The sequence below is a fragment of the Sycon ciliatum genome, chromosome 8 (genome assembly GCF_964019385.1).
Source record: "Sycon ciliatum chromosome 8, ocSycCili1.1, whole genome shotgun sequence".
Classification (NCBI taxonomy): domain Eukaryota; kingdom Metazoa; phylum Porifera; class Calcarea; order Leucosolenida; family Sycettidae; genus Sycon; species Sycon ciliatum.
In genome coordinates this window covers 30,416,161-30,432,669 of record NC_088650.1, presented here as the reverse complement: position 1 = coordinate 30,432,669, position 16,509 = coordinate 30,416,161, and the positions used below count along the sequence as shown (strand labels likewise).

The window sequence follows — 16,509 nt, the reverse complement described above, 5'->3', positions numbered from 1 at the left end:
CGTGACAATCATCATAACCATGCACGCGCATGTCACTGAAGTAACTAGTGTAGGTTAGTTGTGATCGTAGATCTACGACTTGAAGTTGTAAGTTAGTTGTATCAAGAGTACATAAGTTACCCTACCTGGGTTATGACTCTTGGTTGCCCCCAATGAATGGCATGGCTGCAGCGAGCCAGGAGTTATGATCTGCCGCAGCCTCTCAACTCTCAGTCAATCCTCGGTAGTATAGTGGTAAGTATCTCCGCCTGTCACGCGGAAGACCCGGGTTCGATTCCCGGCCGGGGAGGACATTTCTTTTTTCTTTTTTCTTTCTGCTAGCTGTGTGAGTGTGCATATGTACAATGCCAATCAATGGTTCATGGCTCAGGCATGCAGTAGATCAGACCAGACACAGCAGAACGCGTCGTTGAGGTTAGGTGGGCTTGGTTCCGAGAAGCCCCATCCATATCGGCGTACAGCTGTTCTATTTTTTTTATGTTTCTGTTTCTGTTTTGGTTGTTTTCAGTGATTTTCGATACATTCATTCTGAGAAAGTATTAGTTTGAGTCAGTTCGAGGTCTTGCTAAATCACCTTACAGTGTACACTACCAGTGGTGAAACTCCACTGTTTCTTTGTTGTGGCTGGCTTGAGAGTGTTGGAACACGTGCAGGCTGCGTGATGTCCAAGGTGGCTGAGGAGGTGAGTGTTTTCAATGATCGTTTTGCAGTGAAGCCTTATTGCTCGATGGCACCAGGAGCAACCGATACTTACTCAGATTGTTGGAAAGAACAGTCAGGAACATTGTAGGGTTGAATACTATACTTGTAGATGATGTGGCTCGTTGTTTGCCATAGAGAATTTAATTTATGAATGATGAGTGATCACAACTGTCAACTTATACTTGCCACTGTAAGCCTTATTTAGTACAAGACTGTGTGCATGTTCATAACTCTATAATCATAATAGAGCCGTGTATTTTAAAGAATTAAAATATTGTTTTTGAAGTACAGTGTTGCCATTGCGTTTTCTTTCCATGCAAATGAGATTACGCACAGACAAATGAGCATAGGATACAATTGGCAAAGAACACCTGTTTCTTATTGTCCTACAGCAGACAGGCAAACAAACTGAGCAACTTACGGTGCTGGTCAGAGAATTACAACCTCGTGAACAAAACACGATACGCAGCCCTAGCACTACACACACTGTTCTGTGCACTCGAGCGCAGTGCTACTGTTTTCATGAGGTTGAGTTTCTCTGGCCAGAACTGCAGTACAGTAAAACCGGTCCAGGCGACCACTCGGAACAGGCGACCACCTGTCCTAGAAGACCACTGAAACCAGGACTAAGGGATGCTATTTCCAGTCAAATGACCTGGATAAGGAGACCACCTGGTAACAGAGACCACGTTTTGAAGGTCCCTTGAGCGGTCGTCTTACACAGGTTTCACTGTACATATACTAGACCTACACATGCTTGTAGTCTCAGCGAATGGCTCACAGGGGTGAAGATTCGAACAGTGGCACATATTAGGTCATGAGGTCATGCACAGACGTTTTTTGTGGGGAAGCACGAAAGTGATTGGATCAGGAAGCACAAACAGGTTATTGGGTGCGTCTCTCTCTCTCTCTCCCTCTCCCTCCCCCCCCCCCCTCTCTCTCTCTCTCTCTCTCTCTCTCTCTCTCTCTCTCGATATGTATATATGTCACGACAAACTCTTCATCACTGTGCAGAGTGTTCATATTGTATGTGCATGTAATCTGTTCTGTATCGACGTCTCCCAGCCATCCATGGACGACGCGCTTCGCCACAAAGAGGAAGGCAACAAGTTCTTCTCCGATGGCAAGTACACGGAGGCTATTTCGTGCTACAGGTACATTGCACCGTTATGGCCGGCAATTATTATGTATGCTTGTATTTATTTATTTAAGGGGCCGTCCGGGGTTACCGATTGTTTTTACAAAACGAAAAGTTTTAGTATTTTTCAGCCCCCACCCACCCACCCACCTTTTCTGCAGGTAAAACGAATTCCAATAATATATTGATGTCAATTTTCGACACCCAGACGTAACTGGGCATTCTCCATCTGCATTCAATAATTATTTTCAAAACGAAACTCCATCAAACCCACCCACCCCCAAACGAAAACTTTTCGTTTTGAAAATAGTATTGGTAACCTTGGACGGCCCCTAAGGATTCCCAAAAGCTGTTCGCCTGTCGAGGGGTTTCCGGTTTTCGCTTGAGTGATGAGATACGTGGGATGGGAAAACTGGTAAGAGAGGGAGGAAAAAAAAAGAAGAGTAAGAAAGGAGAAAGAAGAAGCAAACCAAATACTAGATTGGAGTAAGAAATAGGAGAATTTAAGGCACACAAAGCGTGATAAATCAAAGGCAGAAGAACGATGGGAGGATAGCACGGCGGCATTGTCTCAAGCGGTTTGTGGGTAATGCGCCCACCTCGTGACGAAGAAAATGCAGACGCATGCATACCGAGATGATGAGAGAATCGTCTTTTGCCATAGAGTAGGGTGGGAACGAACGTGCACGACGGCGTTGTCTCAAGCCGTTAAGCAGCTGTTGCATCCAGCACCCCACCCGCCTTCTTGAGTCCGCTTCTTCCACTGGGTTGCGTGAAACTGCTCGTTTCAGTGAGCTATTATCAAAGCTCTGCGACAGGAAGAAGACGTTTAGCTTGTAGTGGTGACTGTACATGGTGAAGAACTTGTACAGGCACTCACGCTGATTACCATGCTTGAGCGACATGACGCGGATGTCGTCGATGATCACGTACGTATGCTGTTCGATTTTCATCTCTTCGATGCTCTCGGGCAGGGTGCTGTAGTGTTTGAAGCTCTTCAGCCCCGCCAAGCGATACTGCTCGGCGGGCGTGTTGGAAATGATCACCAAACGCTCGGGCTGCACCTTGTTCAATAGCTTCATCAGGAAGTAGGACTTGCCCATGCTACTCTGACCCAAGAACATCACATTCTCTGTGTTGCCACACCTGCCGACATGTCAGTAGCCTGCTGATTTTGGAGGCTTATCACGATCCACCGACAATCGACCTTTTCCTGCCGACAACAGACATGAAAATGTCCCATTTTGACGCTGTGCTTCGTTTAGAACTGAATTAGAAGTCCTGATCCAGATTTTTACTTTTACTGGTCATCATGTTTGTTTCATTGCTCTCTCCTAAGGTGCTAAGTGAAATCATTATTCTGTCTCGGGGAAAATCTGAAAACTCGATCTGAGTTTCACACAGAACCGTGATTTTTTTAATGGTGCGCTTTGTGTGTATGTGTATACTGGGGTTAATATGGGGGGGGGGGGGGGTCTGGGGGCAAAGCCCCCAGATGATGCATTTTATTTCTTCAACCTACTGATATTTGGCCAAACCGATGTGGCAACACTGCATTCTGCCCCCACCCGCGAAGGGCAGGTATGATTTCATCGAACCAGTCCTTTCGCTGATACTCGATCCCGGGAATGACAGGTGGCGAGTGCGGATCATGTCGTGCAGATGCAGGTGCAATAGCTGGAGATGGATGGGGGGGGGGGGGAGGGGGAGGAGGGTAATCGCCCGCACTGCGTCTCGATCCAACGTGGAATGCAGAAAAAGCTCCTACTCTCTCAACAGCGATGGGATAAGGCCGAAGACGCTTTCACCATGGAACTGGGTGCATGCATGCATGATGGAGGGCTAACCAGCGAGGAGCATCTCGAGTTGAAGGGTATTTATGAGGAGGCTCGCGACTTTGTGGACGGCTCTCTGGACGACCAACTTGAAAATATTTCCCCCTCGTATGTAAAGGCAAACGAGGAGAACAAGCATGGCGCAGACGCTCGTCTCTCCGGCGATCCCCGAATCGTTTAAAGGTCTGCTCACCAACGCCAAGGTGGTGCAGAACAGTATCCAGGAAAGAAATGAAAAAAGTACTCCATGCTAGAAGGCAGACGCAGCGTTTTGCTGTATTCCAGCGCAGATCGATCACCGCCGTCCCTGAATCATGAACTGGACATATCATCGCCCAACTTTATGGCTTTGAGCGAGAGCTACTTCATAGTTAAATTCAAATACACCGTCGAGGACAGTCGAAACGGTGGCAACAGTCGTGATTACGAACACTGGATATGCACCACATCACCTGCATTTTCCTGGTACAAGAACCTCAGGGTGGAGCTGAATGGCACGGAGGTGACGCAATCAAGCAAAATCACCGACATGCAGGATATACAACACCGTGCTACTAGTACTTCATCACATTGAAGTATGCTCGTTTATGCTCGTTTACAATGAATACTACAACTCAGCTACAGCTGTTACTGTTGTTGTGGAGGTACTAGATCGTCGATATGTTCTGGATTCTGGACATGGTATTTTCTGGTTCTCCGCGTTGTAAGGGTTGAGTGACCATCTGTATACCACGACTGCTTGGTGGTTTTTATGCGAACAACGGTTAGCCGTACAATAACTCGACAGTGGAACTTATAACAGATGGAAGCGGGCTTGCTTCTTAAAATCAGACAGGGAGGATAAAGAAGAAAAAGACAGGACAAATATCGTCCATGGTGGGTAATCACCAGCTTGTTCGGCTTTCGCTCCCACTTCGTAGCATGTATGTTAAATTGAGCTGGGCCGTCATTTGGGTGAAGCTCCATATTGAACTAGCGTACTCAGTGGTTGGTCGTACGTATCCTTTGTAGAGGGTCATGATGGTGGATGCAGTGAGGTGTTTGCTCATGAAACATAGCAGGTTGACTCTTTGCTGGTATTGGCTTACAGCTGAGCTGCGTAACTTCCTCAGTCCAGGGAATAGCCACCTGGTATCGTAACCATCCTCTGCTACCAATTAATGTGTGCGTGGAGACGCTTCACACCACACATCAGAATCAAAACGACAACTTGCGCGTCTTCTCGTCACGTCACGCAATCATCACCCACTCTTGAATCCAGCGCTTCCAGAAATGCTGGATCAATTCTTGTACTATTCGCCAACGCCTTTCGGGGATGAAATGGCGTTTCGTCTACTGACTCTGGAGCGAACCGACCTCTCCCACTTGTCCCGTCAGGAAGTGATTCGGTGTTAGCGCAGTCTGATCCTTCGGTCTTCAGCCTGATAGCTCAACGGACGTGACGTCAGTAGGGTCTCAGCACCACGAAAGGCTGTCATCAACTCCTCGTCATTGACATCTGCCTTGCCCAGAATGTGCTGGAGGGCTCGCTTAGCGGATTTCACCATCGCCTCGTGAGTACCGACTCGGCTGCTAGTGGAAGCTGGTTGGCGTTGTTCTGGGCGTGTCGCGATTTGGGATGGTGTCGAGTATGTTACGGAATCTCAGCCATTCCGTTCCCGGGACGCAGGACACAAAGGACAAGACTGGTTTGTTTTACATTAGGCCACACTTTGTTTTTCTATGTTTCTCGTCGGCAAATTTTAACAAAAGGTATGCGGGCGGGCGGAAAAAAACAAAAGCTAAGGAAAAAAACAAGAACTGAAAACTGTATACATTTTACATGTATATGCGTGATTCATACAAGACGCTGCGCATACCATCTATACAGTACTACATTGTACATGTAGTCCCATACATGATTGCACTACGTTATCACATCAGCCCACGAATATCAGGCAAACTGCAACAATGAGAGTATAAAGTTTGATGAATACGAGATGGCGAAGAGAACATACATTTATCTGCTATCGCATCAACAAACGCTTTCCCACTCGTCATTTTTGGTTTTGTTACTTCAATGTTCTTGTCCCCACGCTGCTCATCTTTTCCTCACCATGGCCATGCGTCTATTCCTTGGATTTTCTGCCCACGACATTATTCCACAGACGCCAGTTGCCACGGAACTCGGCGGACTTACGGTATTCCTGGGACCTACGAGGCTTAGGCAGTGAACGACTGAAAGTGAAAGCTTCGTCATGGCAGCCTTCATCGCAGAGAACGGACGGGGAGCGCTCCTTTGCTGCTGTGATGCAAACGTTTACGATTTTGATTGACGCATCTAGCTGCTGCAGCATGTGCAGCATACATACATGTACAGTCATGTACATAGTATGAACTTTTTTTTTCTTCCGAAATTTCTGAAAACCTACGCGGGCGATGACGAGAAACATAGAAAAAACAAAGTGTGGCCTTACCATGGAAACATTACCCGATCGGGTACCCGTGCTACCCGTGGAAAACTACCCGGACCCGATACCCGAAGAAAATGCTACCCGACTCAGCCCTGGTGGTAATAGTGTAGTAACAAGTAACAAGTAACAAGTATGCGTGCTTGTATCGGGATGATGTCGATTTTGCATCTGCTCCCTCTACATGTACTCTTCTGCTGTACACCAGACTTGTATCATGGAGAGGACCTTTTCAGAGAACATTACAATGTGCTTTTTAAACTATTGTCTCCTGGTCACTTGTTCCTGTTCTTCTACTTGTTAATACTGTAGTTTTCTTGGAGGCAAAATACAATGACACTCAGGAAGAGAACAATTGTCAGGCTCTTCACCATCGACATTTTCAAAACCTTTCCACTAGTGAAAGAAGGAGGACAAAATGTTACGAGTTATGACTAACTGTCCACCAACGTAACCAGATGTTGTCCTCCTTTTTTCACCATAATTTAATTGGCTCACATCCGAGTTGAACTTTCCACTATTACTTATCATCATGTGGAGCACAGGCAAAAAGGGGATGAACGCGCACAGTGAATTATGTTAGGGCTGAGTCGGGTAGCATTTTCTTCGGGTATCGGGTTCGGGTAATTTTCCACGGGTAGCACGGGTACCCGATCGGGTATTGTGTCCATGGTAACACCACAATGCACCCCTTCCCTTACATACTGGGTAGACATGTGGAGTATTGCATTAATTTGTACACGTGTACTGTACATGATGTCATCTGCGACTTCGGGTTTTCGGGTACTATTCTGTACCCGTCTACCCGAGGTCCTCACGGGTAGCACGGGTACCCGACGACCCGTGCACACCACTAAATTATGTACAGCAAAGCTCACTGACTTGTCAGTTTCAGCACTCTGGCTAGGTACGTTCGGGCCTGGTTTAAATCTTGCTTTGGACAATTTACTTTTCATTGCTATCAGGTTCGGCCTCTTTTTTTGTCTCTGGGCTGCGCTGATGAGTCCACAAAGGACGAAACAGTCCTGTCTGCAGGTTCAGTACAGCAGAGATAAAAAGGTGATAGAAACAGCGCAAAGAAGAGTAGCCCGAAACAATACGATAAAATGCTAACCTCATGCACATAGAAGGAACAGCGAAAAGGTGCAGGTGTGGAGAAATCAAACAAGCACGATGTATTGCAGCAACAATAGACAACAAATGGACAAAACTAACTTTTCTCTAGTTGTCTATTGTTGTCGCAATACATCTCACGCTTGTGTGATTTCTTCACACTTGCACCTGTTCGTCATTCCTTCTATGTGCATGAGATTACGAATCTTATCGTGCTGTTTCTGACTACTCTTCTTTGCACTGCTTGTACCACATCACTGCTGTATATAATTCATTGTGCTGGTTCAGCTTCTTTTTTGCCTGTATTCCACTGATGACAAGGTGGTGGAAATACTAGTGGATTAAAAAAAATGTTGATTGTCAAGAGCCTGAAATTTGTTCTCTTTTTGAGTGGAATGTTCTTCTGACTTCGCTTTTGCGAGGCGGTGATTTGCGATGCTCTGTGGGTACCAGTCTGCACTTGTCTGCAGTAAGACTGAGTGCACATAGGTACTGTACTGTGTGTACGGACTGGAAATCGTACAGATAATACCCATGTGTATTGCTGTCACAACTTGCTCATCAGAACCCCCCCCCCCCCCCCCCTCCTCATTTATGTGTGTGAACACCTGCATGTGTGTATGCTTTGGTGTTTGTTCATGCGAATGGCGTATCCTTGTCGGCTTTGTTTTAGCTGTGGTCTGAAGTGTTGTCCGCCCAACATCGACCTCTGTGCTGTGCTGTACCGAAACCGTGCAGCGTGCTACTTGAAGAAGGTGAGCAATCTGATCACTCGTGTCCTACCCCCCGAGCTGCACCCACTAGTATGTGCGACTCAATGTGGCTTGGTCTTCCTTGTATGCAGACCAGAGGAATCATTTGGCGATGTATCGGCGGCATCATGCCCAGAAGTTCGTTCCTGCTATACACTGTTGAGATAGTGGCATGCGAATGCTCAACATGTGGTTGTATAACTTGTATTTGTCTACATTCTTTGTGTGTCTGTATATATGTGTGAGTGTGCGTGTGCGTGTGTGTGCGTGTGCACGTGTGTGTGTGTGTGCGTGTGTGTGTGTGTGCGTGTGTGTGTGTTTTTGTGTGTGTGTGTGTGTATGTGTGTGTGTGCGTATGTGTGTGCAGGAGCAATGGAAGAAGGCAGTCAGTGATTCCTCTGCAGGTAATATTCGTATGTGGCATAGTACATGCACCTGCACGTCACAGCTCTTTGTCTGATCTTGTCTCTTTTTTTGGTTGGATAATTTAGTGCCAAGAATACGTACATTTGTGTATCTGTTGTGACAGTAATGAAAATGCACTGCTAACGAAAAGGTTGAGATCAGACTTCTAATGGAGGTTTTCGCTGACAAAAATGTATACAGGTCAACATCAACAGCAGGTTTACTAACTTATATTATATTATTATTATAAGCACTATCGCGATGTAAGCGGGGATGCCTACTTCACTTGTGCCATTCAGGATGATGATAAAGAGAAAGACAAACAGAAAGCTCAGAATCTTGAGGAACAATGCTGTAGAGCAGAATAGCTGTGATCGATTGGATGCACTACAGAAAGGTGAAAATTATTAGTTCATTGATAATACTAACTTACTGTTGTTAATTCGAGAATCGTTTCTTTTGTGTTGTGCCCAGCACTTGTAATTACACCCAATGAGTCAAAAGCGTTATTTCGACGAGCGCAGGCGTATGAAAAGCTTGGCAAGGCTGCGGAAGCGTTCCGGGATGTCAAGCTCTTGCTACATGTAGATCCGAAGGTGAGTGTGTGGGTGTGCGTGTGTTTGTGTGCCTCTCTGTGTGTGTCTGTGTGTGTGCGTGTGTGCGTGCGTGTGTGTGTGTGTGTCCCATATGGTGCAGTGGTATGTGCAGTCGATTTCCAATCGAGAGGTTGCGGGTTCAATTCCCGACGATTATGGTCGCACACGTCTTTCTTCTCTTTCTCGGACTCTTCCTGACTTTTCTTTCATTCTCCTGGGTGGTTACCAACAGCCAGTGTATGCCGGAGTATGTGGTGTGGTGTGTGTCTGTAGAAAAAAATAGAAAAAGAAAAAAAGGAAAAATAGGGATTCACTGGCCAGAAAAAGTCACTTCAAACAGCTGTGTGGTGGATACCAGGCCAAAAAATAGTGGCGGTCAATTCATCAGCCTTGCTAGCTGTTGAATGGTGTAATCCCAGCACAAGTTGCTATGTCTAACATAGCTGTTCGCTATCATCGCTTCCGCGATGGGCATGTCTGAGGTGAGGTCTGAGGTGTGTGTGTGGTGTGTGTGTGCGCATGTATGTGTCTGTGTGTTTGTGGGTGTGGGTGTGCCTGTGTGTGCGCGTGCGTGTGGGTGGGTGGTTGTTGTGGGCTTGTTTCACCAACCGCATGCTAATCACTATTCTGCACGAAAAGAAAGAAATAGAGTACATATGTATGCTTACTGCATGGACTTGTTGTGTGTTGATATTTGCTGGTGTTCTTGCAGAACAAGGCTGGAATCGAGCTAGCGTCTCATCTTCGTAATGTCGTCTCGGCTAAGGTAAATACTAGCGCTCATTACGCACGGCTATTTGCTTCACTTTCGGATATCGTGTTTGTGGAGGTGGCATGCCCTTTCTCCTACTGAGTGCACGCATGTGTGTGTGTGTGTGTGTGTGTGTGTGTGTGTGTGTGTGTGTGTGTGCGTGCGTGTGTGTGTGCGTGCGTGTGTGTGTGTGTGTGTGTGTGTGTGTGTGTGTGTGTGTGTGTTTGCCCTCATTGCTCCACCATTAGTATAAATACCTATGTTATTATGTTATTACGGTGGTAGGCGAGAATCTCCTGAACCGTGACTTCACAAGTTGATTTGGCGTCTGCTTGCCCACTACTACTAAGTACAGATTTCAAGTTGTCTGTAAACCTAGTTCAAGCGCTATCTAACGTCTTTCATATCTAGCAAAACCGAATTTGGACCGGATAGTAAACTCAAGATCTTTAGATACATGTTTGGCGAATGCTTGTATGATAGGGATTGATAGCACATGTGTTATTGACTCCCTTCTTCCTCTGTGACCCCGATGTTCTGCAGGTTCAGAGTCGGGAGTCGACGGAAGGTGCCGTGTCCGAGTCCTTCCTTGAGCTATGCAAGCCGGACTCTGACCGGGCCACGAAACTACAGGTGAGCTGAGCTGAGTTTCATTCCTTTCTCTACTCTCCCATCCAGATATCTTCATTGTTGTACATGTGCTGTGTATAGTGTGAGTTATGGGAGAAAGCATACTTTATCCAGTCCGGTTCACTAAACTTGTTGCTCTCATAATTGGCTCATATCTTGAGGTAGAACTTCGATATTTTTCTTGAACCAGAGGAAGTATCTCTACTCTGTCCTTCTACGCAGCCTAGCCCAGCCCAGTGATATTCGTTGCCACCGGGTTTGCTGTATATTTCCAGTAATTTTGCTGTCAGCTCAGCACTCGTCAGCTCGACACTCGTCAGCTCAGCATTCGTGCCACATTGTTTCTGTCTTTATGGAACTGACTTCCGTAGGATTTGGGCTTGAGCGCTTCTTTTGTTTTGTTTGGGGTTGCTGTTACTTCGAAGTATATTCTTGTCTGTGATCCACATCTTCCTGGACCACATCGTACTTGTGATTGTGTGTGTGTGTGTGTGTACGTGTGTGTGTACGTGTGTGTGTACGTGTGTGTGTGTGTACGTGTGTGTGTATGTTTGGGTGTGCCTTTGTGTGTGCGTAGATGGCTAAGAACATTGCTATTCTTGCTGGCCAAGAAGGCGGTGCTGCCAAGATTTTCCAGAACAGTAAGTCGTTTGTGTGACCTCTGTTTTCTTATGCTGCCTCAATTCCCAACTTTCTTATGCCATAGGGTGAGGTTCTGACTTTCTTGTATTCTCAGAAACAGTTGTGTTGTGTGTGTGTGTGTGTTTTTTTTGGGGGGGGGGGGGGGGGGCTATGGTGGTCTGCCCTATTGTCAGCCTTGTTAGAGCATGTGTGTGTATTGGTGTATTGTTTAGACTGGTAACACTGTCAATAAAGTTAACTAACTTTGCGTATAACGACACTCGGCGGGGCATCAGAAAAGTGCCGTTATTCGCGAAGTGTCGTTATACCCGAAGTCTCATTATATGTATTCAGGTAGAATGGACTGTGCTCTGGGCATGGAAACTCTGTCGTTATTCGCGAATTTTCGTTATATCCGCAGTCGCTATTAGCGAAGTTGACTGTACTCTACTTACGTTGATGTTTGCTTGCATACCGTTTGTGCATGCCTTTCGTGCAGGTGGCATACCTAGGATTTTATCTATTATGAATGAGGATGATGTGGAGCTGGCTCAGCCCCTGCTGCGCGCTCTGGCATCTATCTGCGAGAAGCACAAGGCGCGGGTGAGTTGTACATACTGTATTAAAGTCAACAAATGCAACATTTTGGTTGGCACAACAAAACTTTAGCGAAAACTCTCCTTTCACTAAAATCGCTAAAATATCACTGGCGCTAAAATTAACAGTTTCACAGTAGTCCGCTCAGAGCCTTGCGTTGCCCGGTTCATTGCAAGAAACTCGGAATGGAGGGCCAGATGCTTGTAGGTATTTCCACTAGGCCTTTTGTGTGGCTTAATGTGGTACACTAGCATGTGTTCATATACATCTACCAGCACACACACATGACTCAGGCTGAGTTACCTTCAATGCACCGAAGCTTTAAGGAATGTGTCTGATTCCACCGGCGGCATCAGCTGAACTCTGTGTATTTTACACTCACCCGGTGTCCTGCATGAACCACAGAGACTCAAGATGCTTATGTGTCGAAACTGTTCAGGCTGGTGACATGTACGGTATCTGGTGTTATTTATTTCTCCTCCAGGCATCTGCCGTTGTTCATGAAATTGGAGATGATCGCTTCAAGAAGCTCATTTCGAATGTAAGTCCCAGCATTGTGTTGCCCCCCTCTTGCTACAATGCCTTTGGTAGGGTGTCAGGCGCGTAGCTCGTGTATAGTCGGCACAGTCCGGTCACCACACCTGCCAATGGCCGTCATATGCACTACATAGTAAAAGTAGGTAAACAACTAAACATGGCAACTATGAGATTGCCAGTGGTGCAGGGTCACCACACCACAGATGTGCTCCAGTGCATGGTCACCACACCACAGATGTACTCTGGTACATAGTCACTACACCACAGATGTACTCTGGTACATGGTCACCACACCACAGATGTGCGAGCTACGCTCCTGGATGTGGTTACTGTGATGTACATGTACAGTACTGCAAAACGTGGAGGACCTCTTGCTCCTATCACCCACTGTGCTGCTGCTACTGATGTATGTGGGTCACTCTTTGGTTTCATGCTTCAGATCAGAATGCTTGCCATCACCTGCGTAACGTCTGCGGACCCAGGGTCGTAGGAAGATATTCTACATTGGTGTGGCTATGAAAGGGCAGGGGTGCGAGGGGCCTCCCGACTCCCAGGAAACTTTTTGGCCCGAATAGCCCATATTTCATTGCTTCCGAAATCAAATTTTAAAATGATTGCAAAGCCTCACCTGCCGCACCGGTTCTGACGCCCCTGGGGTCTGATGTTTGCCTTATTTGGTTTAGGTTGCAGCTTAGCCCTCGGTGTTTTGGCCAGACAGTTCTATTTCACGTCATCAACATGTGTCTGATCATGGCATTTTATTGTCGAGAAACCATGTGTGTGTGTGCGTGCGTGTGTGCGTGTATGTAAGTCCAGGTGCAATGTAAAAAGAACAATGTAAAGATGTTTGTGCATTTTCTCCGTTATGTAATCAGACCCACGGCACACTAGCAGTCAGTGCGGCATACATTCTACATCAAGCAGTCGAGGCCTTCACTGGAACGGACAAGACAGAACTGAAGGGATCGGAAACAGCTCTTGTCACACGTACGTCACTGGATCTTGACATGGTGCTGCCTATGCCCCGGATTGGGGATAATGGGTGTTACCATTTAGGCTTCATTCACACTCAGTGTGTTCGATTACTGCTGTGAATCGATTCATGAATGGAATCTCATGGTTCGATTTCATGTCAAGGGCCCTGGAATTGGCTCGGACTCCATTCACCCTATTCACATGGGGTGATGTGAATAGCCAGGGGCGATTTTATGAATGGATTCAACATTGATTCGTGGGCATAAGCGAACGCACTCACTATATCCTTCCTTGGTCAATGGTGTGACGTAGATTTGTAGGCTTTCAACTACAGGTGGAATCCTGATAATTCGAACCTCCAAATGCCAGGAAAAAACTTCTAATTATCCGGACATTCTAATTATCCAAACATGAACCCGCAACACAATATGTATGTCAAAATGCTCCCATGTTCACGCAGAGTTGCGCTTTGGACCTTAGATACAGATTTCACGGATACTGAACCGACCAGCACAGCCTGCTCATGCAAACTGAACTGACCAGTACAGTGTACAGGGAACTTCGAATTACACTTTGCTTACTTTGAATTATCAGCACAAATCCCACACATTTTCTATGTAAGTGGAATCCGTGGAACTTCGAATTAACCTGACATGTCCGGTTCGAGGTTCGAATTATCAGAAAAGTTTATGTGGGAATCGTATTGATAGAAATCGGTCCTGGAAAAACTTCTAATTAAGTGGTATGTTCGAATTAAGCCATATTCGAATTATCAGGATTCCACCTGTACTGGTATTAAAAGGTTAGGGACTCGGACTTGCATGGCAAAATGTGCGGCATTTGACCGAGGCGGTTTCGGAATCTTACATGATTTTTTGAATCTCTCGCATGGCCCCCGAACCGGGCCCGGGAATCTGAAGTGTAGCTTTGATGTTTGGGATGGTTTTGTTGTGTTTGCTTGCTGCTCCAGCGCCGATGGCCGAAGTGCGCAATATTCTCAAGACGTCTTTCGGTCTCATGAAGGAAAAAGAGTAAGCAAGCAAAGAAAAGAAAGATCCGTCGTTGATGGCATACTATCACACGCCCGCACGCACACACACACGTACACACACACGCACACTTGCTATTCATTATCGCAGAGCAGGGAACCCATTGCTGCTTTTTAATCGATAGCTTTCCAGACTTGCATCCATGCATTGTATGTGTGTTTCTTGCCACCTGTTTGCATAGGCTGACATCCGAAGGGCGTGATGCAATGGTGGATCTGGTTGTGCAAGTAGCTGGGCTACCGGGTGTGACCAAAGAGATTTCTCATCTTGAAGGTATGGTCTATGTTTGTCTGTACTCAATGTTGGTCCAGTTTTCCTGGCAAGGCGCCGTGTGGAAGATTAGTGTTCTGAGTTAACGTCTCTAACACCACCGTTATCACCACGGTCTGTGGCTCTACAAAGCTGCATCTCCAGATTTCCACCCGTGGAGCTTCATCAAAGTGTACAAGTGTACAACTAAGTGTACAACTAATCATTGTAGGCTGCAGTGGAGCCTTCGTACATGGTAAACAGTTCTGGAGATTTGTCAGTTCAGTAATCGCTGCCACAAGTCTACTAATCACTCCGGGTGCGCAGCCTAGCCTGCTTTTCAATCGGCTTTTATGAATGCGGTGCCATCCATACTGTATGAGTAGGTTGAATGACTGTAAATTAGACAACACAGCCTCTTTTTTTCTAAAAGTGGTGGACATCACGCAACTGCATTGTAAATAAAAGGGGGTTTGTCAGCTGACAACCGCTCTTTTTTTTCTATTCAGAGAAATGTTTTGTAGTAGTACATGTGACCAACTGCGTGAACCATAGTGAAAACTGAAGGGTGCAAAAATACACTCCATAGTGTTGTTGGGTGGGAGGATTACACAGTGCTTTGGCCCTGGAGTGCAGCTGTGGTGCTCAAGTACCCTTGTTTCTTCTCTTTTTCTTTGCGGTTCTGTTTCGTGGCAGGTGTGACAACGCTACTGGAAGTGGCTGCAGGTTGTGTGGAGCTGGTCGACGGAAAGACAGGCTTGGCAAGCGTCAGTGATGTACTGCGCATGCATGTGGCCGTGGCGCTAGGCAACATCTACGATAACGTCGGGTGAGCTGGTCCGGAGTGTGTGTGTGTGTGTGTGTGTGTTTGTGGGGTGTGGGTGGGTGTGCGTACGTGCGTGCGTGTGTGTGTGTGTGTGTGTGCGCGCGTGTGTATGTGGGGGGGGGGGGGGGTGATTGTGGAATAATAATAATTAAAAAAAAATACATACTTGTACTTTAACTGTGCTGTCAACTTGTGTTGTTTGTACTTGCAGCAAGGATAAGACACAGTTCAAGAAGGAGTGTGCTCTCTTTATCTGGTGAGTCTAGCGATTCATCCCCATTCCCGTGAACCATAGTTGTACTCACGATTTCTTGTGCTCAGCCGTTTTGTTCTTACGATGATTATTCTGTCTGGCTGTGCCCCCTTTCATGGTTCTGGCTCAACCTCACTATGTGTGTGCAGTCTGGGTCTGTGTCCGCTTTGGCTCCCCCTTCCGTATGTCGATGCTTGCATGCGCGCACGCACGTGCGTGTGTGTGTGTGTGTTCACTTGCGTGTACACGGCTGATTTCTGCTGCGCTTTTTGTCCTGTGCTGCAGTCCCAAACTAGTTGTATCTGACCTGGACACTAGAATACAAGGGGCTGCTGCTCTCTCGGCTGTTGTGCAGGTAAGCAAGATGTTCTGCTACGTCATTACCTTCCATTCTCCTTACCCTATCCCCCCTGCCCCCCCCCCCCCCCCTCTCTCTCTCTCTCGACTGAAATCGATCGGAATGTTGATCAGTAGAAGTCAGTGATTGGTAGCATGATTTGAACTGGGACCACGAGCCCAAGCCCTATCTCCGTTTTCTATGTATGTCTGCAATTGTGACAAGTGTGACTCCTAATCTGCGCAGGTGCGTTTTGTACCGCATGTTGTGTGTCTTGGCCTCTAACTTTTATATTGTGGTTGGATTTGCGGAGTTCCATTTCATCGAGTCCCGTACTTGTCTGTTGATTCTGTCCACTGAACACGGTATCTCTACAGCGTCCGACTGCGTATGATTGTGTGCCTGTTTCTGTGCTTTCCGTGTTTGTCGTGTGGTGCAGGGATGCAGTGACCTTGGTAATGACATGTTAGCTAGGGAGAATGTGCTGCCTAGCATTCTCAAGATGGCACAGTCCGACAATCTCGCAACACAGGTAAGATTACATGTCATAGATACACACACCATCACAATGGCGGGACATTTTTGTTCTGTTGTTACTCCAGGCTCCATGGCCACCACTCGTACAACATAGTGGACAATGGCAGCTCTGCTTTGTATCTTGTAGATACACATACGCGTACCAGTACGGAGAAG

General features: G+C 46.6%; 1 protein-coding gene and 1 non-coding gene across 2 annotated transcripts in view; both read left to right on the top strand.

Annotated features, from left to right (window-relative positions):
• Positions 1-217: 217 nt before the first annotated feature.
• On the top strand, positions 218-289 carry Trnad-guc (transfer RNA aspartic acid (anticodon GUC)). The gene has a single exon. It is a non-coding gene; the product is annotated as a tRNA-Asp (tRNA).
• A 226-nt stretch (positions 290-515) lies between these two features.
• The window catches only part of LOC135822673 (protein unc-45 homolog B-like), a 26,424-nt gene continuing 10,430 nt past the window's right edge, over positions 516-16,509 (top strand). Inside the window, exons 1-17 of the mRNA XM_065335485.1 lie at positions 516-682; positions 1,768-1,856; positions 7,912-7,993; positions 8,358-8,394; positions 8,870-8,991; positions 9,704-9,757; positions 10,286-10,375; positions 10,950-11,013; positions 11,493-11,596; positions 12,075-12,131; positions 13,003-13,114; positions 14,073-14,133; positions 14,333-14,424; positions 15,097-15,229; positions 15,438-15,482; positions 15,765-15,834; positions 16,256-16,348. Coding sequence (XP_065191557.1) covers positions 662-682; positions 1,768-1,856; positions 7,912-7,993; positions 8,358-8,394; positions 8,870-8,991; positions 9,704-9,757; positions 10,286-10,375; positions 10,950-11,013; positions 11,493-11,596; positions 12,075-12,131; positions 13,003-13,114; positions 14,073-14,133; positions 14,333-14,424; positions 15,097-15,229; positions 15,438-15,482; positions 15,765-15,834; positions 16,256-16,348 — 1,326 coding nt within the window. The 5' untranslated portion in view covers positions 516-661. The remainder of the gene's footprint in view (positions 683-1,767; positions 1,857-7,911; positions 7,994-8,357; positions 8,395-8,869; positions 8,992-9,703; positions 9,758-10,285; positions 10,376-10,949; positions 11,014-11,492; positions 11,597-12,074; positions 12,132-13,002; positions 13,115-14,072; positions 14,134-14,332; positions 14,425-15,096; positions 15,230-15,437; positions 15,483-15,764; positions 15,835-16,255; positions 16,349-16,509) is intronic.